At 46.5% G+C, this 27,646-nt stretch overlaps 1 protein-coding gene across 2 annotated transcripts in view; it reads right to left on the reverse strand.

The window, feature by feature from the left end:
* The window catches only part of fam49ba (family with sequence similarity 49 member Ba), a 50,692-nt gene that overhangs the window by 10,804 nt on the left and 12,242 nt on the right, over positions 1–27,646 (reverse strand). Inside the window, exons 2-5 of one of the 2 annotated variants that reach the window (XM_036519026.1) lie at positions 20,148–20,232; positions 17,643–17,680; positions 4,451–4,540; positions 193–314 (exon numbers count right to left, since the gene is read on the reverse strand). In XM_036519026.1, the coding sequence (XP_036374919.1) occupies positions 193–314; positions 4,451–4,523 (195 nt within the window). In that variant the 5' untranslated portion in view covers positions 4,524–4,540; positions 17,643–17,680; positions 20,148–20,232. The remainder of the gene's footprint in view (positions 1–192; positions 315–4,450; positions 4,541–17,642; positions 17,681–20,147; positions 20,233–27,646) is intronic. The other variant, XM_036519025.1, reaches the window with a different exon arrangement.

Raw genomic sequence — 27,646 nt, forward strand, 5'->3', positions numbered from 1 at the left:
TAGATATCTACATTGAATGGTAACAGCAGGATAACCTTTACTGATATTTAAGGATCCTCCCCTCTGCAGTGACTGAAATGGGAAGTGAATTGAGAGAAGCTAACTGTTCCTCCAGATCGCATCACCGTGCCGCCCGCCGGAACGGCATGAGCTGAAAGCGTGGATAGGCGCGGCCGGCGGCGGCTCCCGTACCTCCCGGATCACCTCCCCCGCCCCGTTGTAGGACTGCAGCTCGTCCAGGATGCCGCGGGCGTCCTTCAGCACCACGTTGACCTGGTCCCACACCTCCCGCTCGTGCTCCGTGGGCTGCGCGTCTGGAACAGAGGCAACGGGGGGGGGCGGAACAGAACCGAGTCAGAACCGGGTCAGAACGCTCAGGTGACACACAGTGACAATGTCCCGCATCTGCTGGAACATGGCATTCAGTAAGAGCACTTGCGATGGATGCTGTGAGTGCGGTGCAACCACAGGAGCGAGACTGGAATACTGAAAGGGTGTCACTTGGAAATGAAATCAACCCATAACTTGCACTCTCACTTACACATTAACTGCTTGCGCTGGTCTTTTGGAAAACTTAACTTCAACACTCAAACTAGACCACACTGTCCACATCAATTATTGGACACCTGGACATTCAGCCTTGCTACCTTTTTCTATTCCTCCTGCCAGTACAGTGACACAAAAGCAATTCATAGTGCACCCAGAAGTATAACTTCACACACTGTACTGTAGGGCCTTGTTATTGGCTTAAATATAGCCATGATGTAATTCAGCGGAATGGCACTCTGCAGGCACAGCCGCTGCACCTCTAGCTATGCGGGGACGCTGTGTTCCACTCGGAGCTGTCATAAACGCTGGAGAAGTGGAGACGTGGGTCTCTCAGCGGCCTTCATTGCACTCCCCGCTGCAGAGCTTTCCATTAGCCGATGTGGAAACTCGAACCAAGAAGAGAGGCCCTACACTCGGCATGCCGGGCTTTTCAGCACTCTCCCGCCGCTGATTTAAGACGGTTTTGAGTGCAATTAAGCGTCTCCGAATTTGACAAATCGTTCAATATGTTTAGTCATACCTGGCAGGTTTGCCGGCAGCGGTTTACATAAGGCCCCTTTGATGCTGAGTGTGGAAGACCTGTATGGACAGCTGGGATTATGTAAGACTGCATAAGCAGCTGGCGGTGTCCATTTGTCTCTATATTGGTGGACATGATTGTGCTGGCTGAAGATTTGGGTCAGGGGGTAGGGGGGGGGTGTTTAGTGATATTAATGTTCTAACCCTCTGTGATTTAGTGTGTGTGGGAAAGGGAAAATGCCTTGCAGGTATTATTGCCTGTGTATCTGTGTACAGTGTATGTGTATTTATATTATTGTTTTCCTATGCGTGTGTGTGTGTGTGCGTGCGTGGGACAGTACATGATGTGCCTATGCGTGTGCATACATGGGTCAGGACAGGATGTGCTCGTGTGTGTGCATGCATGGGACAGTACATGATGTGCTCGTGTGTGTGCATGCGTGGGACAGTACATGATGTGCTTATGTGTGTGCATAGCATACATGGGTCAGTCCAGGATGTGCTTGTGTGTGTGCAAACATAGGACAGTACATGGAGTGCTTGTATGTGTGCATATGTGTCAGAGCATGACATGCATGTATGTATGAGTGTATGCGTGTGCGTTTGCATATGTAAGCGCATGCCTGTGCCAGCATATGACATGCATGCCCCGCTCGTGCGCGTGTGTGGCCGCGTCTCGCACGGGGGGCACGTGGAATCCCGTCGGCATGCGGGAATACATGTGCTCCCCTGCACTGTTGGGGGGCGGGGGTGTAAAACAACGAGGGGGCTCGTCTGAGCCGCTGGGGGCGGCGTGTCAGCGCGGTGGCTTGCAGGTCTGTCTGGCCTCCGCCGCTGTCTCGGTCCCGCTCCTCACCCCTCCGCTCGCCCGCGGAGATGAACGTGTGTGGCTCGCCCACGCCCCTCCGGTGTCGTTTGTTCCTCCGAACGCCCCGGCGTGTCTGAATATGTAATTGCTTCCTCAATTAAAAAGAAAACGGCGAGCCCTTTTACGACCGGCAGACTGTTCCATAAAGCTAAACGGACTACTAATTAACAAAGAGGAGTAAATTGCAAGCAACTTCTGTTTAACGCCGTCATCTGGCGTGGGAATGCCAAAGTCAAAGGAACACAAGGACCATAAGCCCGAGACACTTAAACTGGGGCCTCAAAACACCCAGCGATCATGATTATACAGTAATACCACGACAGAGTGAGTCATTCAAATGAGTGTTCTGCTGGTGTTTAGCTCAAGGTGAGGATCAATGACTGTACTGACATCAGCGCACTTAATCTCCCTCTTACAGTGACCGAGTCCCAGAGACTTAATGAGAGTGAATCTTGCATCAGCACATTCATCTACACACCCAATAAAGCAGTAAAACACATTCGCGGACAAGTGACGTACAACGCATTGATTAGCATTCATGCAAACTGTTCACAATCCATTCACCACATAATCTGAATTAGAAATGCAACGTCTGATTGCAAAATACATTTAGGATGTTTACACTTCAATTTTCTGTAACAAGGAATGGGAAGAGTAAGAAGTTCCCTCCACAGCCACTGAGTAACAATGCACTGTGTGACAATTCATTTGCTAATTAAGATTTTGCCTGGCTCGCTCTGACAAACACCTGAAAGGATAAAAGAGGCCTTAGCAGAAAGGATTTTCTAGAATCACTAATGGATTACAGCTTACAGTTAGTGCCCTGTGCTGTGCTGTGTTGGAGACGGAGAGGAGAGCCAACGCTACTCATGGTAGGTTACAGTTACGTTGTGGTGGATATATTGCAAGTGGAGAGGAGACATGTGGGTGGGTCAGGGAAAGGTCTGGAAAAGGCAGAGCGGATTGGGGTGGGGCAGGTTCGAGGAAGGAGGGTTGTAGGCGAGGGGGTTCCAGGAAAACTCCAGGAACCTGCCGTCACAATCTGACATACAAAGAAATTAACCGTTACACCATATGCAGACCCACACACATTGTGCAGAAGCAGAACAGCAGATAATTCTGGGTAGTGCAGGAACTGGTAAGAGAGTGGGGCAATCATACAACAGGGTGTGGGGGGGGAGGCAGGATAGGCAAGTTGTTGAAATGGAGGGAAATAAATTGATCTCACACTGAAAAATCACAGGCCCTTAAAGATTTTAAGGATGACCTGCAGATTAAGACCCCTGCCAAGACAAGAGACGAAAGGCATGTCCACCATGGATAGCTGGAGAACGTCGGGCTTGTGCTGGTGCGTAACCATGGGCTGCTGCTTCATGCTCCACACCCAGCACCCGCGTCAGTCCCACGGAGCCCCAGCCTTACCCAGATGTGCCCCCGCCAACCCCTGCCCCCAACTCCCCCAGTGCGCTGTGGTTTTCCTGTGAGCAGGGCTCCGCCAGATGTCCCCAACGTCTCTGCCCCTCTAATCACACCGACCCCCCCAACAGAACCCCTCCCAGGGACCCCCTACGGAGCCCGACTTACAGGAATCCCTCTCCTTTTACAAAGAACCACCCGAGCATGGCGTTTCCGCTTTCTATCTGTGTATCAATGCAGAACTGATAAGTGTTGCAAAAAAAAATAAAAGCCAAAGCAAAAAGAGAAGGGGGTAGATGTTAACCTGTGACCCCTGAGACTCGTTTATCTACTGTCTTGAACCCTTTTATCAGTCTCCTGGGAAACCACAGCCGTGGCAATAGAAAAACCCTGATTTGTTTCAACTAGAGGAGCCAACTGCCCATCTCATTCATGGCTTTGCTGGGCAGCACTGACTGAATCCTGCCATCCTCAAGCCTCCAATTCCTGATAAAGCAAAGATGGAAAACGAGAGGAGGAGCACAGTGTGTATGGAGACCATCTGCAACACCCTGCCTGCATAACAGCGGCCATATTTCCAAGTATGGATAATTTATTTGCAGAGCGTGATTCAAAAACGATTCTGGCTTCCTGCTTCATATTTAACTACCTGTTGCCTTTAACTAGAGGACTCCCGTGTGTGCTTGCTGTATTAGACTCTGACTCGTGTTCTGAGATCCATGGAGCCGAATGCATGATCCCGGTTTTTATTCGCACACCAAAGGGCTCTCTCTAATGTTGAACTAATTACTACCGCAAGAACTCAATACAAGTAGGCACAATTAAACTGCCGAATCCGATCACAGCCCCTGAAACCATTCATTTCGCTGAGATGCCGAGGCGACTGAAAACAGAATTTTCTCAGAGCTTGAGTGTGTTAACCGTCGTCAAAAAGAGCGGGAGGAAGAGACTGCAGACACGCAGAGCAGAGGGTTGGAGGGAAGTCGTTTTCCCCCGGCGACAGAAAGCACACCACGCAGGCCTCTTCCCTTACGCCTCCTTGCCCAAAAATGAAATTAAGCATTCCCTTCTGTGAAGGGGGCATGGGGTGGTACTTACTTTCAAAATCCAGGAAAAAATTCCCAGCATTGTTGTCTATGTCCTTCGTCAGCACCTTGATCAGATTACCCATGGCGGCACACCTGAAACCTGGAGAGAGAGGGGCGGTTAAGGATAGGGGAAGCCAGAGATGATGCTTTGCACCCAGTAATGAGTGAGTCATGGGGGGGGTCTCCCCTCCTAACTTCCAGTGGTTTGGTCCAAGGCCAAAGGTGCCACTCACCTGAGAGGGAGGCCTCTGTAGCTAAAATAAGGCTGAAAGGTCTAAAGAGAAAGAACCACCTTGTAAAGAAACATATTTGTGACTATTGCAGGACACCCACAGTCTTTAAACATGGCGCCAAATTCATCCACTTGGCAGTCAGTCCGATATTGGGGGACTCCCCCGAAATGGGTGAGGCTTCATGAACTCCAAAAATGGGTTGCATTATCCTCTGTTATCAGCGACTCACTGATTTGAACCAAACTGTCACGCTGTGCAGTGACAAGCATTTTCCTTCCTTCATACAAGCCAAGAACACATGTTATCCTCACTCGTAATAACAAACTCCTAACACTGGAATTCCCAGTGCAATGCACACTGTACTGCCATTTTGCCTGTCAGTTTACAACCAACTAAGGATATCAGCTTAGCAAGTTCATTCCTTGCAAAAGCATATAACAAACAACGTTACTCTTATTCCCCCTTTACACACTCCTGACTACATATTCTTCCCAACCAATTTTTGATGTCCGTGCTGCAAACATTTATAACATGCATAATGCTCACACACACAAACGCATCATATTTTTGTACAATTCTGCGTGTACTTATGCCAGCTAATATGGCGATTACAAATATCCAAGCGCTTGTATGGAAGACAAGAACAAACCCAGGCCATAGCTATACTTCAGTGTTTATTCGTCATATAATTTCTTGGTGCTAGCTGTCTGGCCAAGTTGTTTAAAATCAGTATGCATCAGCAGATGTCAGATATATCGGTCCTTGTCTGAGCTTCTGTTTTTAAAACACCCAACTGTTTGCAGGTTCAGAGAGTTCACAGAACCTCAAAGCGCATGGGAGCGAATTAGCACAGCTGGTTTGTGTAACATTGGGCCGCCTATAAATAAGTGAGCACTGCAACGGAACACTACTAAAAATAGCAGCAGGGAATCAATTGAGACCCTACACCATGGAGTGGGGATGGTGGGGGTGTGATGGGTGTGTGTGTGGGGGGGGGGGGTGGGGGTGGAGGGAGGGAGGCTAAGGTCATACGAGGACATCTCGTTGCAGGCGTTTCGATCGCTCCTGGGCCGTGAGCCACTTTCCCCCCTTGTTTCGGAGTCACTGTGTCTGCGTGCGCGTTTCAGGGAGCCGCCACCTTGCGCCCTCCGTCAGGTAACGCAAAACGACAGGCCCACCAGACGCCGGGCCAAATCACATCTCTGCTCAGGAGAGCGCCGGGCATCTCTGCACACTGAAAGTGACTCTGGTGGGTGGGGGAGGAGAGATGATGCTGTACCAACAGGGGAGACGAGACAGCGGATCCGGAATGACACATACCTGACACGTTCCTGACACTCATTAGTGCTGTCTCCCTCTGACAATAGCGCATTGCTCTCAGTCTGTGATAACCGCACTGGAGTGAAATACAACACTGACACAGTCACAGGCTAAGTGTGCTGACTGCATCTATCACAGAGGAAATCTGAATGCCAGGAACACAGACGAGGAAAATCCTTTCACTGGAAACCGCTGAGATCAACCTTCCCACCACAGTGATACATATACATCAGTGTTAACGATTCTCAAGATCTTATTAAAAACAGATACCCTTACACAGCTTTGGTGGATGCCAATGTAAAGTATAAATTACAAACTGACAATACAGTGAACAGTGCTTTTTTCCCACAATTACTAAGAGCCTTTAGCTACTGCTTGAAATGACCTTACGCTCATTCAGTTTCAGTCAGTGTTGGGGTATATCTGGAAAGCCCAGGGCTGTCTGCAGAGTCGGTCTTTGAAGCCGACAGGGATTCAGAAGTTCATTACATTTGTTTGACAGTTACCCTTCTGTAGGGTGATGTCTAGTACATGTAGTACAGTCCACATGCGATCGACCTGGATATTTTCTTACGCAACTCAGGTTGAGAACAGCGCTTTGCTTCAGGGTGCAACGGCAGCGCTCTCCCTGGATCTGGAACCCGCGACCTTTGTGTTCCAGCCCCCGGCTCGGCCCCGGCGCATCGCCCGCGGTGCAAACGCGCGGAAAGTTCCATCAGTGCGTCACCCACCCCGCGGCTGCCCCGATCTCCCTCTGCCCAAGCACGCTCCGGCGCTTGTGATCTTTGTGGGACAAATAAGGGAAAGGAATGCCTCCTAACCGCGGTTATCAGCACGAGATTCCACATTCCAGAGCAGGCAGGGTTCTGGACGGCTTCACAGGGCTGGGACCGCCAAGTTACAGTTCAGCTGGGCTTTGGACCAACGAGGGCTGGCCTGCTCTGCCCCCCCCCACCCACAAATCATCCTGACCCAGCACGCCCAGGTCCATCAGCGGACAGGGGTGTTTCAAGGTGCGTTTCTGCCCGCTGCGGCAATGCAAATTCCACCAGCCACACCCGCCCTCACGCCAGCCGCACCTGCCAGGGAGGCCTCTCTCGAGCGGGCACAGCTGGCACCAGAGTGGCAGAGCGGGGAGGGGTGTGAGGGGGGCACGCTTCCCATCACTGCCCTTTTAACGCAGCAGGGGAGCCCGTGCCCGCCGCCCCATCCCCCCAAGTGTTTGGCCTGTCTGTCAGTCTGATCATGAATAAATGATTCTCGGTCCTGTTTACCAGCCTGTGGTGGGGCAGGGCGGCTCCGCGGGAGACTCGCGGGAGGCTCTCTCTCGGCCCTCTGCTGCCACCTTCCAGCCAGAGCCTCACCACCAGCTAATCCCGAGGGCTGCTGACTCGGGCACCTCAAATCCACACCCCCCCCCACACCCCCACCCCTACCTCCCCGCCCCCCTCCAGCCCTTCCAAAGAACCCTGAGATCACACGTTTAATTAGCAAAATGAGGTCATTTAAAGGAGAGGGATTTACCGCACACTAACAGGCCGGTCCCTGCATGCCAGGGGCCGTCTGAAGTCCCATAATCCTGACTATTTTGGTCAGCCAGAGGATACACTGCATGCAGACTTATGAAACAGTCCGGTCCGTGCAGCAGTGATGTCTGATGACTGAACACTGTTGTTTATTAGCAGCTCTGTGGGGATCCCTTTAAAGTGCACCCCAGAGCCCCGCGTCTGAGGGGAATTAGGTCACACGGGGGGCCGGGACTTTAAGAACCGTACGAATCCTGAACACCAGCTTTCAGTGATAAAAAAATACAAGCATAGTCTTGCCTAATTAATGGTGTCATACGTGTAGCATTCACATAAAGCCGCATTACAGTATCTGAACACTTACAGGTTATAAGGAGTGGAACTGAAGAGTGAATTGTGTCATTCTGACACAGGGCGGATGCACTGCACTATATTTGGCAGGAGTCGATATCCTGAAATAATAATGTCAACGTTGCGTGTTACAGAGTGAGAAAGGAAGGTGCTAAGGGGAGCACAAACTGGGGAGGGGGGAGAAATTCTGCTCCTGGGTACTCAGTGGGGGGCACAGCCCCCCCCCCCCCACAGGGGTGCAGCTGGCAGCCTGGGCAGGGGTTGCTCGGACGGCGAAAAGTCACGCCTGTTTTTGTTTTTGCACCCCCCTCTGTGAGCTCGCGTGCCTCAGGCAAATGGGGGGGGGATCGTCTTAGGCTAAAGCCCCCCCCCCACCCCCCACCCCGACCCCGATTTGACTACGACTCTCCTGTGCTGCGCTCCCATTGGCCGACGCCAACCCCCTCAGCACACCGCTGTATCCATGGAGCCAAAAAAGCTGGCTCCATTGAAAACAAGGCCTCAGCCAATCAGAGGAGAGCCTCGGAGATGAGAGGGCACATAGTAGAGAGACTAAGAGGCATATGAGCAAATGAACACGGATGGAACCTTGAGGAAAAAAAAAAAAACAGCTTCAGAACAAGACAGCGTGGTGGCTTCAGAGTGACAGCGTGAAAACGAGGAGAAATAAATCCATCGTGACACACACATAAGCTCTGCTCCCTGGGAAAAGACTTTGTGCAAGACAAGAGATGAGCTTTTTTATACCAGTCCTGCCATCCTCAAATTGTGGAGGATAATTATGAAAAAAAAAAAATCATAAAATATTCCACAAATGGGTTCCGTCCTGACATTTAAGGCTTGGTGCAAAATAAAAAGTGTATTTTAGGACACTCATTTTTCTTTCCAAAGAGAATGTGACAAACATTCTCTGCTCTGCCCTACATTTCTGAAACACAGTTTCTTTCATTTATATATAAATATATATGTATATAGACATATGTAAAACATACTATATATAGTATAGTAAATGTTATATAACAGTATGATATATAATACATATTATCCATGTTGTATTGCAATTTATTACTATTATTATTAGTAGTAGTAGGAGCAGTATAGTAGTATTATAGTATTATTACAGTATAATAGTATTATTATTATACACGTATAGTATACATTTAAACTATATATAGACAACACACTTTGTAATGTTCAGTCAAGGAGAAAGACAGCATTGGCAGTAAACATATTGCAGCAGAGGAGGGAGGTGACCTTTCCTTAACCTGCATCGGGGTGGAGGGGGGGTAATGTAAACCCCACATCCCCCCGTATATAATTGCCAAAACGCTCACAAAATCGAGACCCTGCATCAGTATAATGGCCGTTTCCTAAAAACATCAGCGCTCGGGGGGGTCGGGGGGTAGGAGCGCGAGGCAGCGTGCTGCAGCGATCTCTGCAGCAGCATGCGTTTCCACGTGTCTGCGGTACTACTACTACTACTATTACTACACAGCAGCCAGAGCTGAAACGGTGGCCCCACCCCCACGTCACGTGGGCCGCGGCGCGGTGTGGGGGGGGGGGGGGGATGTGTTCGTGGTGGGTGAAGGGGGGGGGCTGCGTTTCTCGGGCAGACGGCAGCAGGGGAGGGGCGCAGCTTTAAACTTGACCCAGATTCTCCCGGTGACACGCCACGTCGCATTAGTGCGCCCGGCCGCGCGCCGAGCCCGCCGGAGCTGCCTGACGCCGCCGCCGGCTGGCCGGATCAGACAGGCGGAAAATGGAGGGGCGCTTTCTCGGACCGGGGCTGGCACGCACACCCCCCCCCCCCCTCCGCGCTACCCATCTCCAACCCCCCCTCCATCCCCAACCCCCCGCCGCCCCCTCTCACCCCTCCCCCTCCGAATGCTTGCCGCCTCTGGATCAAAACAAGCCCTGGGTTTTTCGGCCGTCCGGCCTCTGGAAAGGTGCGACCGTGGGCGAGCGCTGTGGCTCGTTTGGTTTGTTATTTGCTTCCCTTCGCCCTACGCCCCCCCCCACCCCCCCCCCCCCCAATACACGCACCCCTCCCCCTTCACTCCCTCGAGGGCAGCAGTAATTAAAAGTCTTTAGATTGCTCTCAATGAGGGGAAGGCAGGATCTGATACTCCCCGCTACAAAAACAAACCCCCTTTTAGAGCCGAATGTGATCCAACATCATTTCGGCATGTTACCCCTGCATTTAATAACTGCTCGCTGCAGGCGTGTTTTGACATTTACAAGATCAAATCCCACAACAGAGATAAAGGGCGAAATTGGTATGATTAGAGAGCCTCCTGACGAATCATTTCGTTACTGAAGGAGAAAAAACGAGAAGCGCGTTCGGACGGCGACTGCGGCATGGAGAGACGTTTGATTCAAAACGCGCCTAAAATAACTACAAAAGCGCGTTAAAGAGCGGACACGCTCAAAAAGCGCGCTTTTTTGGAGTGCGCTCTCAGCTTTGATGGGGCGTAGAGCGAGGAGGAGTGGAATGTAAATTACGCGCGCTTCTTTATCGGGGCCGGCGGATTGCGGTCTGAATTATGCCCGGCGAACGTGGGAAGATGCTGAATCGGCTGGATGTATCGATCCGCGAGGAGTCATTACCCTCATCTGCAATCCAAATTCCTCCCATACAGCCTCCGGTCTGCGCTAATTTGGCCTGCAATTAGAAAGGCGCCCCTCTCGGGCCAGGAGTGAGGGTCACCGTCCCCATCAAACACTCCAACGCGCGCAGTGCAAAAACGCAGTTAAGATGTCATCAACTGAAAAAAAAAATGTTACAGCACATGCATGAGGCTATTCCTTTTAATAAATCCCATTAAATTACTTAAAAGTCAGCTGTATTGCAGTGAGCATTTCTTGGGAGTTCAAAAAGGGCGTGAGGAGTGGGCTAACACATCAGCATGTTCCTATGGTAAAGGATAATCCTAAATTTCACCTAGACAGAAGGTACTCATTTACAGTTAAAATGTGAACAGCACCAAGGGTTCCTGCATAAATTTGTACATAACATAAACCTTTAACATAAGCCTGTTCCTAATATATTGAGACTTACTTTAAATTCTTTGGAAAAAGGCAAATAAGTACTGTATTTGCAAATTCAGCCCAGGGAAAGTGCTTGCTTGGATGTAATAACCATAAATTACAGAGAAGGTTTTCACTATGCTAATTGGTACATTCTTAGCAAATCCAAGCCAACCTTTCCCTGAGTTTGCTTTCTTCTGAGAGCAATATCCTAGAAGCTGGCTGAAGGCTGAGCTTTAAGGTAATCTCTACTGGCCACACATATACCTTCACCTGCACCTCAACCTTAATGAACCTAATGAACCAGGGGGAGTACAGAGAGGGCGTCCAAATCCTGAAAAGTGTCCTAATTTCCCGCACCCGGTTCCTCTGCCTAGTCTCCGCATGACCCGTCTTGCGCCACTGATGTCATGACTGCAGTCGCGGGCGGGCGGCAAAGCCAAGATCAGACCTGGCAGCGCCTCTCTGTAGTCGGGGGGTGGGCAGGGAATGAGTCATGGCAATGCAAAGCTTTCCCATTGGCTCTGTTGATGGAGTACGGAAGCAGGCTGTGTGTGTGTGTGTGTGGGTGAGTACGGGAGGGGTCCTCCAGGTCATGCAGAAGGCACATGGTCTCCCAGCCCCAGCACTGGATAACAGTGTTCTGCCTGGATGGGCAACCAGCCCCCCTGTGTTCATTCTGCTGCATGGCCAGCTACCCTCCCTAACGCACAGAGATCAGCACAGCACTCTATCTGTAGCGTTATCCTTCACAGAAGATCCCCTCTAACTTAAAATGAACTCATGCACATGCTTATTATCCCATCTTGCTTTATTGTACCTCAATTTACTGCAGACGGAAATTAGCTAGTAGCTAAATCTGGTACAAAGCATCTTTCCTCTTTTTTGAGATGAATGCATTTTGTACATGGTCCCTGGTATAAATAAATTTAATAAATAAATAAAAATATTGAAACAATACATAATATGCCACTGCTGCAATTTTAAAGGCAGGCTGCTCTAACCTGTTGGGAAAATGAGCTGAACTTTCCTGCTATCTTTTTTTTTTTTACAGGGAGTGTTCTCATCAACGTTTTTACAACATATAATATTGATCAGTACTAAGCAGGATGGAAATCCAAGTTCACTGGAATGCCAGCTGGTCTGCATGGTGCAGCTGTCACCAAATACTGCACAGTCACTCAGACAAAGGTTCACAGAGTTCAGACCCCAGACTGCAGTTGTTGTTGAGGCGGTGGCCGTGACCCTGTATGGTCAGCTAGAGAGGAGGAGGAGGAGGAAGAGGAGGAAGAGGAGACCACCCATTCTGTCCTACGATGTGGCTCAGGCCTGTGCCTCCAGGAGACACCACCACCCTCGTGCTCCCCCAGTCCAAGAACACAAACCATGCCCTCTCTGCAGTCAAACTTCATCTGAGAAAACCCCCTGACTGGTAGAACTCATAGGTTGGTGAGGACTGCTGTTACAGACAAACATAAATTTACAGATAAATTCCCCCTATAGACAGTCTCATTTCTTTACCTCTTTTTGCTCAATTGATCAGATCAGGATCCTGGATCATATCCAGCACAGTAATTTCACATCAAATCAATCCCCTGATGCAACAGAGTTGGCAATCAGTGTCTTTTTGGACGATCTATCTGGTGTTGTGAGCTGGCTACCGCTTCCATTAGCGCGGCTTTTCGCGCATCGTTTTCAACTTGGCGATGCAGGGCAGGGCTTCAAAGGATGAACCCAGCTGCGCTGAAGAAGAACCTCGCTGTCAAACCCCTCATATGTTTCACAGGCAAATATCGCCCCCTTGAGGACGCACACACTCTCCACAGCACACACTCTACTCCCTGCCTTCAGCATAACAGTTACCTGATCTATGAAATATTCATTATCGCCTGGGGGCTGTTTAAAGCCATCCCAGGAAGTTCATTACGCCTGCATAATGCTTTGCTTTAATGTGTACACAATTGGTATTAGCCAAGGCCATAATATCACATTACATCCCAGTACAAGTGGCAGAGCAGCAGGGCAGAGCAGGATCCTTCGCACGACCTTGTTACAAGGGCAGGAGCCCAGGTGGGTCCGACCAGACGCTCAGTGAGGCCGCAACATTGCTGAAACGTTGCAGAAACTTTGCAAAAACACCCACGGCGCTGCAGTCATTTTACCGGTGGCTTGACTGGTCAGCTGACCCTTGCTTTGGCTTTGAGTGACGCCGCTGCCCTCATTTACGCCTTTGGTTTAGATGAAGGCCAAATGAAATTAGCGGCTTACATGCCATTCAGGGTTCATCTCTATGGAGTGGCCAGTTAGACAGTGGTATAAGCCCTACTGATTGATGCCATAGTAAAGATGAATGGGAACAAACTGTATATGACAGAATAAAAAAAACTAACAACATCAATTGCACATGGGCTAGTATATGTCTGTATTTTTATTTCTGTATCATCAAAATTTCAAAATGTGGCACGGAATATGATATTCATTTATATTACAGTAATTACTGCATGATCATTTTTAGCACTCTTGGCAAAGGAGTCCATTTACTGCGTTGGAGCACTGACATAAGAAAAAACTCATCCCGCACAGTAAATTAATTCAATAACAACAGATACTGCACAAGTGCTTCAAAAAAATAACTAAATAAGTAGTATAAGTGTGTAAAATAACAGGCCACCCATGCAGCAAATGGGTGCATTTCTTTTGAAAACAGCCTCGCTGGTAATGTGCCAAAAGTGTAAGCACCATGTTATTTAATTCAGAGTTACAGTGGGGGTTCTCATATCTCGGGTTGGGGCTCCATTTGAAAGCTCCACTTCAACATTTTGTGGAATTAACAAATGATTTCTGTATACTAATAAATGCCTTTTGTCTTTTCCATTATGTTTTTAAGCGTTGGATTATCATTATCAAACGTTTAATCTGTCTGCAATTTGTTTTTGTTTGAAATTTGGCATCCCAAAAAGCATGCCCAGTGAGAAGAGAATTGGGGGGGGGGGTGTTGGGAGGGGCTGGGTTCAGCAAGAGGACAGGCTTATGGGACGGTTGCTGCTGGCAGCGTTTCAGACATGACCAATATCACTGTAGAAATCTCAGGTCAAATCAAGGGCTTCTAACGAAGTGTGAAGTCCCCCCCCCCGACCAACACCCCCCAAAAGAAGAGACTCTGATATCTCTGGAATTGCTTGCTCACTCCTGTCAGACTTTGCTTTCAGAGCTCCTCCGAGCACTGGCATGTTTAGGCGGAGCATTCTGAGTCAATATGACAGGACTGGTGCATTCTACACGTGTGCCGGCCTCTGCAGCAAGTGTTAATGGAGTTGAGGGGGGAGGGAGGGGGGAAATTACTGCAACCCAGCCCTGCTCACTCTTCCAGCTGTGCAGCAGTGGGCATGGTCAGAGTGCCGCACCCTGCAGCCCAGCACTGCGTAAACCCACCCCCCATACACACACACACACACACACACACACACACACACACACCTCCACCCATCCCCCCCCATCCCCCCATCGCTTAGGGTGATGCACTGCGGTCCAGCCCAGCAGGGGTCAGAGCTGGAGGAGCAGCCAGGGAGCCCTCCATTCCATCGGGCTGACCATGCACAAAGGGCTGACGGGAGAGGGCTCATCTCTGACAGGGGGGATTCGTTCACCAAGCCGAGGGGGAACGGGAGACCTCTGATCTTCATCATTGTTTGACACCAAAAAGCAGGGAGGCGGCATTACTGGAAAAAGTGGAATTCCTAAGGTGTGCACGGCCTTTTAAACACACCAGGGAATGTGAGGCTAACGCTAATGCTAATGCTAATCCATGCTAGCCCGACTAAACAATCTGCATTTGCACCCCTGTGCTGTACGACCAAGCATCCACCAATGAGGACCGTACGAACAGTCAGCAGCGGAGCGGTGTATCTTCTGGTCTCTTATCCGCCCGGCAACCGCAGGATCTGCGAGGCTGCGCAAGTGTGGCCAGTGTCGCCACCCGATGGCCAGTGGGTGAACTGTGTTTGCTGCATTGCGAGGAATATTTCAGCTGGCGGAACGGGGGGCAGGGGGTCAGCACAGGGGCTGCGGAGGTACACAAACCTTGATTTCAAGTCTGCTGTCGTGCATGCCAATCAAGTACTTTATGGAGGGTCAGGGAGAGTTCTCCCACAACTGCTACACAGTAGCCGTACTTCTGTTCATACTTTTGTGCAAAGTCATGACCTTTCTTCCCTCACAATGTGTTACTGAGTTACTGAATGTTCTTTCACAGCATGGGTTGGACACTTAATATTTGATCAGAAAACAGTTCAAATAGGCTGATATAGCTGGCAGAAATCAAAGTACAAATATCTGGCGCCCCCACTGACCTCTTGAGAGGGTACAGTGGAAAAGACTGAACAGTCCGCAGAAAAAGGTCATCAGGGTTTGAATACAATAAGCTACAGTACAAGCCTGGTTACACAAATTTGACTGCAGGGCTGGAATTCAAGGGTATATAGGTACATGCATACATATATACACATATCCATACATACAAGTCCTTCTGCCATGACCTTTTCAAAACTGACAAATGAAATGTCACGACCTCTCCTGAAGAATTAACCAAGAAATCTGCGATCTTTGATAAACAGATCAGGACAATTCATAATTCAACTGCCAGGGGTCATGCAGGAAAATGAAGGAACTGCTGAAGCTCTCATCACCACCCTGACCTTGGAATCTGAAATTCAGAATTTTATCATCAAGGGCCTCTACCCAACCTGACAGCACTGCATTCTGGAAATAACACAGTATGTCCAGAGTGCAGTGCTATTGGGTAATATGATATCTTGAAATAGTGAATTAAAGCAAGTGTAATGGTTTATTAATTTTTGCAGAACATCTGTCATTAATTCATGTTAAACTGGCACACTGGTGGCAGTCTGCAAAAAAAATCCTTCAATTCATCTCTCAATTAGACCTAATACAATTAGACTTAATAAGACACCAGGTTCTTAATCCAGTGTAACAGCATATAATTACACCGCGTTGTCAGTCAGGAACAAATCACAGATAATATCGTCCCCCGCAATCAACACAGAGCATCTGTTACAATTCCCTTACCTAACTTACACAACGATTTAATTCTCAATTAAAAAACAGTCAACCGCCCTATGATTCAGTCTGACAGTTTCATCATGCTGTAAATTTGTGTTGAATTTTATAAGATACACATTTGCATATCCATGTAATACTACGGTGGCACTGCCGAACACACAGCAGATGGCAAATTGAATCAGTTCTGTAAAGGTGAAAAATCAGGCTGACTCTGATTCCGTTCTGTGAGCATCGTAGCGGCTCCATGCAGTATAAGCGGGTGTACAATCCTCCGCCCAGAGGTAATGTCACATTGATGAAAAGTGTGTCCCTCTACTGTGGCCGGGGTCATCCCAGCTTTACGGGGACGATGATTAATAGCCAGCCCAAGGGACAACAGCTGCCGCCCGCCCCCCCTGGGGGCTGGAAAACAATGTCTGCTATGCACAGTTTTATTTTCAACTGCGTCATCATGTTTAGATTTAACAGACAGAATGGTGAATTCAAGTCATGTTGAGGGCATAATTTAGTAATTCAAGTAGGTGACCCATGACACAATAAAAATTAAAACATCAAATTCCACTCTCACCTTGTTAAAATTTGACAGCACCAAGGTTAAAATAAGATGAATAATGATGGCTTCACTATTCATTGGTCATTATATATGAAATTTATTTAAGAGGAGAAAGGCAGATCTCCAAATAAAACCTAAACAGCAAATTAAAAAAATAAAACAGCTAATTGAAAAAACAATAATAAAATATTTACACTGCTTATCACAAAGGAAGTTACAATAAAAATCTAAAAAATATATGTCCTGATACAAAAAATGCTCCCAAATTCCATTACACTTTACAGCTCAGATTTCTCTAATTTCAGTTTCCACAATCACCAGTGGGTGGCAGCATTGCATCTCATGTGATGCCTCACAGCAGATGAACACACCATCGATTTCATAGTCCCCAGATGCGGTTTTTTTAATAACAACCAATCAGTCTTTTTCCAGCCCTTACAACAAAAATGATACAGTATCCGTGCAATTTCAGCATTCCCAAGGGTTGGACCCTGGGCCAGAGAGAAATGATTGCAAGGGCTCGCAGTAGATTGAGCTGACTAAACCTTCTCTAGGGTCCCACATGGAGCTCAGGGAAGCCTGCAACTGTTCTGATGTAAGTGGACCTGTGGTCAGGGGCAGACGGCTCCAGCAAGCCTCTGCTTCCCACACCAACAGACTGGCACCGCCCCAGCACAACACATAAGCATTCCTATGGAAATGGAGGCGGGGGCGGCATTAAAAAACAGCAGGTACGCAAGAGCTAAAGGAGCATTGTTACATGACACTGAGAACCTCGCAGGTGCATGTTTTCCTCACCGTGACCACGCCCACGTTTCTCAGCCGCCTGAGCCGTAACTGTGGCTCAAAACAAGCGGGCCAGAGTTTCTCTGGATGGGCAACACTCCTAAGATGCGGCGAGTTTTGGCCTGGCTTGGGCTACGCTCCCAGGAAAAAATAGCTAAGTCATTCCGGACAGCACCATACACTCACAACATGCAACCCGTGGATCAAGCAAAAAACACATTTTCAGCAGAGTGCCGGGGGTCACTTAGACTGTTCATTACAACAGAACTTGGATCATCAATGAGGCATTACAAGGAGTTGAGAATGAACACTAAAGGTGTTCCTTACCTCTAACCAGTGTATTCTTCTGTTTTGGGGTTCACAAGCTATAAAGGAAAAAAGGAAACCTCTTAGAAAGCAGGATCAAAAGCATTTCCTTCAATACATTCAGCTGGAATGGGGTAGTGCAATTTTTCATTCGACAAATGAGTGACGGTAACATGGTTACCGTATAAACCAACATTTAACATTATGAATTTATAATACGGTGCTATAAAATTTTAGTACGGTTGAGTTTAACCATTTTCTGGGTTGACTTTAACTGTTTCCTAGGTATGTAAAATGACACCAGAAATGTAACAGGAAAGATGGGCCAGGTTTTGAAATGTGCTATTAAAGATGTCTGCTTGGTCTGATGTTTTGTATACAATGGTACCTACTGAGCACAAGCTCCAACATGCTGTGCAGACAACCATAATTGAGACATTTTTTATAACGATAACAATTACTTACAGGGGTGTAAAGCACAACATTCATGAAACTTTTGAAATACATGATTCTTCTTTACACAATGACAGAATGTGTGTGCGTGTGTGTGTGTGTGCACGTGTGTATGTGTCTTGGTGATGGAGTGAATACTGTCAAAAATACATCTAGCATTCCCCAAACTTTCACCGGAAACCACTGATTGGTTAATTTCTTTACATCAATGTACAATGTAGAACAAATATTTCAGGTTACCTGCTAAATACACAAGCTGCCCTCAAAGCCAGTTCTTTGAGAAATGATCAACTTACAGTTATCGTTTAACACACACATCTGTTTCAAGTTCTTATGCGAAAGTCAACAACTGTTCAAAACTCAGAGATGCAGTTCAGCAGTACAAAGAAAGGTCAAACAAAGTCAATGGTTCTTCAGTTCTGTAGAAGCTGTACAAATTGCACCAAGCAGTTCCAGTTTTATTTCTCCTCACAACCATCCGAGGAGCCTTTTATAAGCTCCATCAGGGGAGGAGAGCCCCTCGACTGTAGTTGGAGCTGTCCCTTCAAAAGTGGCACAAGCTCTGAATAATGTGCTGGCTTCACTGAGGTAAGAGTGGGTAAAATTACCAACACAACTCTGTCTAGCCCAGGCATCACACTGCATGACCAGCCAGTGTGGGGACAGTGAGACGGAGGAAGGGGAGGAGCTGGATTGGATTGTTCAAGTCCGGTTAAATTTGTGCGGTTCACTAATCTCACTAACCCACAGCTGTCACACAAGAGCTGGGCTCTTGCCGACTAGAACCAAGCCAGGAAGAACACCCATTGTTTAACACTGCACGTCTGTCAACTGCAGGTGAAAAACAAGGCCAATATACTTGTGGACACATTGTTTCTCTGTCACAGACTAGAGACTATTAAAAAGGTACAGTACTAACAAAAGGCTATTCATCTTATCGAGGAAGGAGTGTTTTTATGGCAAGTTATTGTGCTCTTAAGCAGTGGGGAGACTGCCAGGCTGAATTATGCCTCCTTCCTATTCAACCACAATGTGCTTAGCCCTTAACATTGAGAAGCAAATTTAGGAAAGTGTTAAGACTTTCGATTCTCACACACATTCTTTTTTATTTCTGTGACAGCAGCTGTGCATCCAGAAAAACGTAATAAAAATCAAGCTAACTTCTTACCCAAACAAAGTGTATTATGATTAGATTGTAAAGAGGCCTTGGGATACCTTTCTGACCACTTTGCTATTAGTTCTATTTTGGTCCGCTTCTTACTTACTAATTTAACTAGGAACATTTATTGGAGACACAGTAATTGTCTAGCATTATCACCTACACCAAGGGACCTTCACCAGAAAATTAAAACATGAAGAAATGAAAAGGAAGCAAAATCAGTACACACAGCTAAATTAAGGCAGAAAGAATAGTGACTAATATGAGGATGTAATGGGTTCATCTTATAATTAAAAACCAATTCATTTTCTGTCCATGGCAAAATCCATTCCTCTTCAGTCAATTCTTTGAAAATATCACCATTGAAGGTCTTTCAGTCATATGGTCATCACATTAGGAAATTGCTTTCTCAAACAGGTCCTCTCTCATTTGTACATGAAGACTGTTGCCACACAGCCAAGCAGTACTGTGTTGGTTCTGAGGTCAATCCTTTCTACCCTTGAATGCGGAACCAAAGTTCAACTCCTCCTTCACCACACAAAAACCAATATGAAACGCCACACACTGCCTACTAACCTCAACGTCTTGTCAACAGATACTTCACCATTTTGGCAGGGAATTTATAAGGACGACAGCAATTAAACCGCACCACTTCATGGCTTTCACATCTAGCCGTTCGCTGTTTTTAAAGCCCCCCTTGAGCATCTTATTTAAAAGACACTGACAAATCATATCCCTCGGTTATTTATTTTAACTTCCAGAAGCCTAAATGACTTAAACAGTGCTGGGATTACTTTCCAGCATGTTGTTGCACATTTGCACCACAGGGGGCAGCATGCACAGCAGTAATAGAGCAGTAGTGGCGATTACTGAATGTATCTGGAGCAGACAGCCGTGAAAGGATCAGTATTTACCAGGAAGGGAGTTCTTGAGGTCTCACAAGGTAGGTCCAGCCTGGCAGACAGCCAAGGTCACACAGTCCTCTTGTTGGGTTGGTGTCTATAAAGGCAATGACAGAGGACCATCAAAGGCCAGCTGCAAGGTACACAGCACTGACCAGCCACCAGAGTGGAGGGCTCCTATCGGTCAAGCTCTGACTGTAGTGAGCGTGTACAGTAGTACAGCAGGGGACACCGTGATACAATGTGGTATAGGATGCTACAGAATGGTAGAGTACAGGGTAGGGTGGTACAACTTGTCAGCTACTAATTAAAACTGGTAACACCTGCTTGGTCAATGCATTGCTCATGATATACAATGACAAGGAAAGCACAACAATGTGGACAGTCATTGTATTTGCTAGCCCTATAGTTCACACTTTGTTGATCACCAAATCATTCTGACCATTTAAAGGTCTGGATTAAACTAAATGAAATCTCAATGGCTTGACCCAAGGCTGCTTTCATGCAAAACCTTTCAAATAAGATGTCTGTTTGAAACCGGATATGAGCACACTTACAATGGTAAGTGGTCAAATGAAAATTCCTCAGACTTGCAATTTGAATTCTAAAAAAAACAATTGGTTACAGGAAACATCCACATTCTAGACTGACTAGTGTAATGAACAGCTTCCTTCTTGGCAACTGCATTCTGCAGAGTCATCAAGTTTTAGAAGGGAGGAAAATCCACAGCACTAACACTGGTGTTCACCATTTGGCTGTGTGAAGCCAGGTCACATGCAGTCAACAGTGGCCACCGAACAGTTTGATTAGGGTACTGAAACTGGAGGATCGTGGAATTGATCTCCAGGTGGGTCAACGTTGTTATTTCTCCACTATGAGCATAGTGATTAGTTTAAAATTGACTCAAATTGAGTTTACTGACCCAGATCAGGAGGTAGCCATGACTACACTGACAGATTTAAAGACAACAGACAATGGCTGGCAGTTCATGACAACACAGACTACAGGCATTTGAGGGTTGTGAGGTCATGACCTCAAAACATCCCCATTGTTGAATTTCCTCTACATTGGCTAATGGCTCTTTGCCCTCTGCTTCACCTTATGTCAATGGTGGGGCAGGGCAATTAGTCCTTAAAGAGCTGGAATGGTTCTGAATTCCTTTACACCTTTCACATTTAAGCCAATATAAGATCAAGCCATCTGTGTCATCAGGTCTCAAATGGCAAAATGCCTAGTCATGCTTAATGTATTTAATATACTAAATGAGCATGCAGCCTGTAGAAAAAAAAATTATTCATGAACAAATTCCTGCAAAATGACAATGACCAGGAGGCCAAAACTGACTTCATTCCACTGGGGAACCAAGGTGGGTAGGTCTCCCAGGATATCCTTGTTTCATCACTCTCAGACACCCTCCAATTCATCAGGTACCCGTGAGTACTTCAGAAAACAACAGTAATGTAGTGCCTATCCTCCCATAGGCACCCACTTCACTGTGGTAGACTGTGGGACTTGTAGTTTTGCCCCCCTCTCAGTGGACTATTAATAACAATGAGGAGCTTCTCAGTTTGAATCCTTACATTCATGAAGGCCATTAACCCATCCCTGGGTCATAGCCACAGGACGCATTTATTGGCCTGCACTGTGCACAAACAGGGGACAGAGATCAATGCAAACTGATGCAATTAACATTTTTAGCGCACAGACTGTAAAACAGGAAGTGCCTTTTAATAGTTCAAACTGATGTGAAGTTTCAGTATGTGTGAGATAGGCTTCATCTTGCGGCAAGCTCTGGGCCTTTTATCAGCTCCTAAATTAACCGGAGGAGAAGTGAGAGTAGCCTCAGAGGAAGCCCGAAAGGTCAACCAGACAGAAGACCCCACTGTTCTGAATTTCCATGACAACTCTGCACCTCACGTACACCCCCCTCACTGAGGCTCTCAGTACGTGCCCCGCAAAACCTTACCCCAAGCACACTGCAAGATAAGAAGCCAGTGGCATCACTAGCTGGTTACAAATCAACACACATACAGTCAGGATTGTGCCTACATTGGTTGACCAGTAAATCTACATCAAAGTACATTAAACTACATTGAGCTTTCTTTTGTCCACTAGGGAGGAGTATTGTGAATACTAAAGCTGACTTATGGCTGTGCACCAAACAACCATCTGAAAAGCAGTGTAAAGTAAACGTAGCCCCAGTGGTTATCACATTTTTGATCACGAAACAAAACTTCCCTTTGAGATGTAAATATTTTCTAACAACATGCAGTTGGATGCCATTACTGGTGATGCAAACACCTGTACACACGTATGCTGGAGTGCTTTGCTGGTCCCCATGAATATTTCAGATGACATTTTAAAAATGCAAATTATAAGAAACCGAGCCTAAAAATGGAGAGAAAGTAACCCTGATGGCCAATACAATCTAAGAGATTCTATCTATTCCATTTAATGCACATTCAAATTTCACACAAGGGCCACTTTCAAGTGAGCATTGTGTGAACATTACATTATTTGCAAATATAATCATGTTTGCTTGTTTAGTTCACTGGCTGCTTCTCACAGACAGAGATTCTATTGACTTCACATTGCAACTTTTCAACCTTTTTCAATTGTCTTGCAATTTACCTGCAGCAGATGTTCTCTGGCCAATATTCAGGTACAATGCAAAACATTCTATGCTTTCCCCCCTGTCATTCAGCACTTTCAGCAGTTTACTGCAGTAGAATCAGAACAAACTGAGAAACCATTGGGTCTATCCGTGGAAGACACTGCCCTTTTGGAAATAATTTGTAAGTGAAACAGAAGACAGGCAGTTGAAGTGACATAAAATTATTACTTCATCAGACTACAGCTTAGTGGACCTTTCAGACCTTTCTGTTTTGCAGCTGAACCCGAATGAGTTTGATTTCGCACTGTGAAAATTTTGGGGGGATCAAAATCGTTATCACATTGAGTTCAGCTTCAAATGATCCAGGACCATTACTGGTCCTGGTCCAATTGTTTTAATTTCTATTCTAGTGTGACTACATCACTACCAAGGTCTCACAAGCAGCATGCTGCATCTCCAAACAAATCAACCTCTGCATCTATTTAAATAAAACAGTCAAACAAAGTGTGAAGCTGCCAAACTAGGTGTGAAAGTCAAGAAGGTGTCATTGCTTTCTGTTAAATTACAGCCCCAAACAAGATGGGACTTGCATACAGATTTATCAACACATAGAATAGTTTGTAAGGACTCAAATATGAGAACTTTTGAGTGGTCACAGCCAGATCTGTCATGAATTTGGCTAGGTACATTCTACATTACAGGCAAAATGATAAGCCAACAAGGAATGAATTGACTGTTCTTGTCATTAAACGCCTTGTGTTTTAACCTCTGTGTATGAGAGATTCATCAGATGGACATTGTATAAAAAATCCTTAGTATGCTTCTTTGGAAACTGCAATGGTGAATTTAATCTATTGGTGGTATAACATCCATTCATACATACGTAATATACATACATGGTGATAAAAATACACTCATAACCAATGTAAAAACCAATCAAACAGTCCTTCCACCCTCTGAGGAAATTCTACTGCATTGAGTTTCCTGGGAGCAACTGAAACTGCTACACATCACCACAAATGCAAAGTGGAGCCGGTCAACCAGTCAGACAACTGACTGCAGCTTCAATGTTTTAATTCAAAGTCACCTTCTGGGCTTCAACAGCCAATGCAGCACAGCACTGCAAACCATCCGAAACTCTGGTACCCCTTAAACAGAACAGCAGAGCAGCTGCTAATGAGGGAAATGTAAAGGAGGTGGTAATTTGTGTCGCACCATGTCTTCTTAACCATTCACAATGCATTACGCGCAATGACACAGCTCAGCATTTCCTCCTTTGGCTCTTAATGCTTAAATTAAGTAAATGAGCAGAGGCCGGGTCAAACGGTGCTATGTAATGCAGCAAGCCCCCAGAAGGCAAGGCGTTTGTGAGGCGCTCGCTGTGAACGGCCCGTGTCGTGCGCTGGGAGGGACGCGGGGGCGACGACGCGGGCGGCGCAGAGGGCTGGGTGTCTGCGTTTTGGGGCGGATGTGCACCACAGGTTTTGCACAAAGCATGGAGGATGCCAGCTGAGCGCTCGGCCCGGGAACGGGGGGGGTTGCGGGGGAGGGTGTCACTTCCTTTTGCAGGCACTCACACAGGCACACTTGAGCGATTCAGCTTCACCGCGCAGCCAAAGCTGCATCGTGAGAAAGAGGGTGCGAAAGACACGCAACTGATCGCATGTGCCCTCCCCATCCATCAGACGTCACTTCCTACAGGAGCAAGTTATGTTCAGGGACAAGTTCAGAGATGTTTCTTCTTATTTTCCCCTCCTTTTGAGACTGGCAATTGGACACAGTAGGGTCTATATACATTACTGCGACGACCACTGACTTGAACTGGAGCGCTGAGGCAAACTCAATCCTCTGACACACTTACATGGCAAAGGCAACTATTTTCCACACTACAAGTCTCACAGCGAGCTACAGTGAGCTCAGTGCTTATTGGAGGATGGGCGGCTTCACTGACATCATCGGAGAAACTCGCTGCAGAGTGTACGAGAGCAGAGAGACGAACAACCTCCCCTGACGTACCCTTTGCTATGCCCAGTAGAACAAGCCAATTTTTTCCACCATTGTGGGCTCCTGGTCATTTTCTGCTGATGAAACCCAGGGTTTAAAACTAAGCTTGTGTTTAAGACAAGCACTTTAACCACCGAGCTACTGGGGAACCCGGGACAGGCTTTATAACAGTGTCACTTGGCAAGCACAGTGTGCATCCCACACAGAAGACGTGTCTCAAGCAATCTGTGAAGAACATGCTCGATAAAAGTAAAATAAAATAAAATTCAACACAATGTCACTGGGGTCCATTCATATAAATGCGGGGGCCCCGGAACGTCTTCGTGCTGTATGACGATGACCAAGCAATTTGTCACATGACCAACAACTCGTCCATATGCAGGCCTGAATCTATTCTGACACAAACGCCTTCCACTTTCTCTAGGGAGGCTGCTGTCCACACAGCGGAGTGAAGCAAGCTTGTGGGAAAGCTGCTTACAAGCACAAGTCCTCCTTTTAAAATAAAGCCGCTCCCCTATTTGAACGAGCAGTCGCCCATTAGAAGGGACAACCACACACCACAATTGCGTCGGCCATTTTGTATTCTCGCTCGTCTGGTCCGTTAATCGGCCTCTATAAAAGGCTCCGCACAGCGGTTGAGAAACACGCTAGCAGACACCTACTTTCACACATGCACTGGATGACAATGCAGAAGAAAGGGAAGAGCAGACGCATTATTTTACTGTCTAGCAACTCTTTGCTAACACAGCTTCGCTCCTTGTCACAACAAGATGGGAGTGGGCCCGGACGCCAGGTCCATGTTAGCGGAAGACTGATTGGGAACAAGGCCGCAACCATCAGCGTGAAAGGCGGGCAGCAGTAAGCAAAACAAATCAATGAAATAACTGAAGCCAATTCAGCACAAAAGCCATATGCCACATTGCACTTTCCAGCACTGAAATACACCAGTCATTTCCTCTTATTTGGCCCTGAATATCTCAAAAGGGCTTTGTCAAGCATGGTAAAAACAGAGAAAACTAAAAATAGGAAATATTCACAGAAAGTTTTGAAATTCAAATGAGAAACTTAGATGTACCATTATTTGCCCAAATAGTTTCCATTCAAAGTATGGCCCAAAATTTATGGCCTAACTTGACAGGAGATAACAATATTCATAGACTCAAAGTCAATATAAAATGTTGCTGATATGAGTTTTAGCTGCCTTTGCATACAGGGGCAGTATGTGACTTCCTGTTCCAATAATAAATGTGCTGTTGACAAATGAACCATAAACGAACAATTAGACACTCAGAATTAATGTAGTCAAGCCTTTTTGGTTAGCACTCTTGGCGATCTGCCTACTAATGCTTCCTTTCAGAGTCTATCATGCTTCCTTGCAGAGCACAGTGCTACTACTTTGGTGGGGGGGTGCATAATACAGCATCTTCCCCTTCAAGTCCCCTTCATGGCAGAAGACTGTGGATTCATTTCTTATAGTAAAAACAAAGAGGACATCAACTCTTGAAATTCTCACTGATTTCCATATAAGAGTGAAAAATGAGATTGAATGTTACACGGGTAGAAAATATATTAAACATGCTTTTAAAAACTGTAGGGACTGTAGAGAATTCTAAATGTAAAGACAGAAGACAGTTGGGATATTGCCGAATACAAAATCAAAATTTTAAACCATTTCCTAATCAGACAGAACTTCTCTTCTAACATGTAGAAAGACAACGTTAGTACATACACTGTGATTAGTGTTAAAAGGCACAAATTTCTTTCCAGCCTCTTTACCATGATCCTATGTACTTGTACCCCTGCAAACTTTAATATAACTTTGAAATCCAAATAATGTCAGGGCATTCATAAACTGGAACCTCACCGCCATTGCATGCAGACATGCAGTAGTTTAACATACCCGATTTGATGTCGGACTAGCACTATGCACTGATGCTATCATGCTACACGATTTAGTATTCAGCAACACAGAGGCTACCATAGCGGCACTTCTCAGTCAGGAGTATGGGACACAGAGAATGGATAAAGAGCCCGACAGTGAACGATGCTTCCTTAATATCTGGGATTACAGTGAAAAATGAGAATGAAGGATTCAAATCAAATAGTAGAATGAAGAATGAAAATGAATGATTCGAATGAAGTCATAATATGTAGAGTTAAAGAGCAACCTAAAAAGAGGTCGTTGTGAGGTCAGAGACTGCAGTATCACAGTAAGGCACAGGTATTCAGCAGTAAATTAAGATGGAGTGGGGGAATTATCATGCAATCACTGTCTGCTACTCAAAGCAACACAGATAAAACCTGGTATCATGTTTTCCTTTTCCAACAAAGCGACAGATCTTCAAATCTCATTTCTGTTTCTGTTTGTTGCTAATTTACATATTTTTTTAGCTCTGTCTGCAGTTCTTTTTTCTGTTATCCCTGCATCAGCCACAGAGATTACAAAACTCGCCAGGCCACAAGCCTCAGGGATGCAGGTCCCAGCTGCAAGGGTGAGGCTATGTCGAACGGAAGTTGCTGTTGACCAATGGAGTGTCACTGGTCAGCAAGCGTGGCTGCTTCCTCATTGGACACTGAACAAACAAGCCGACTCTCAGCACAATGCCACTTGTGATCATGCAGACAGAGGCATGCCCAATCATTCTGAGAACAAAACTACAGACTAGACACCACGCATTCCGGAAAAAGGCTGACATCACGGCAATAATATTTCACCTAAAAAACAAACAACATGGCTTGCACTAGCAGTTGGGGAGGGTAGAGTGAGGTTTCACGAACCCTGAAATCAGGTAAGATGTCATGTGTTATGGACAGCCCACTGCAACCCCCCCCTTGTTCCACCACTATTAACAGCCACCGCTCTTCTCTTTAAACTGACACATACTTGTCAAAT

This window comes from Megalops cyprinoides, chromosome 24, assembly GCF_013368585.1.
Source record: "Megalops cyprinoides isolate fMegCyp1 chromosome 24, fMegCyp1.pri, whole genome shotgun sequence".
In the NCBI taxonomy this organism is placed as follows: domain Eukaryota; kingdom Metazoa; phylum Chordata; class Actinopteri; order Elopiformes; family Megalopidae; genus Megalops; species Megalops cyprinoides.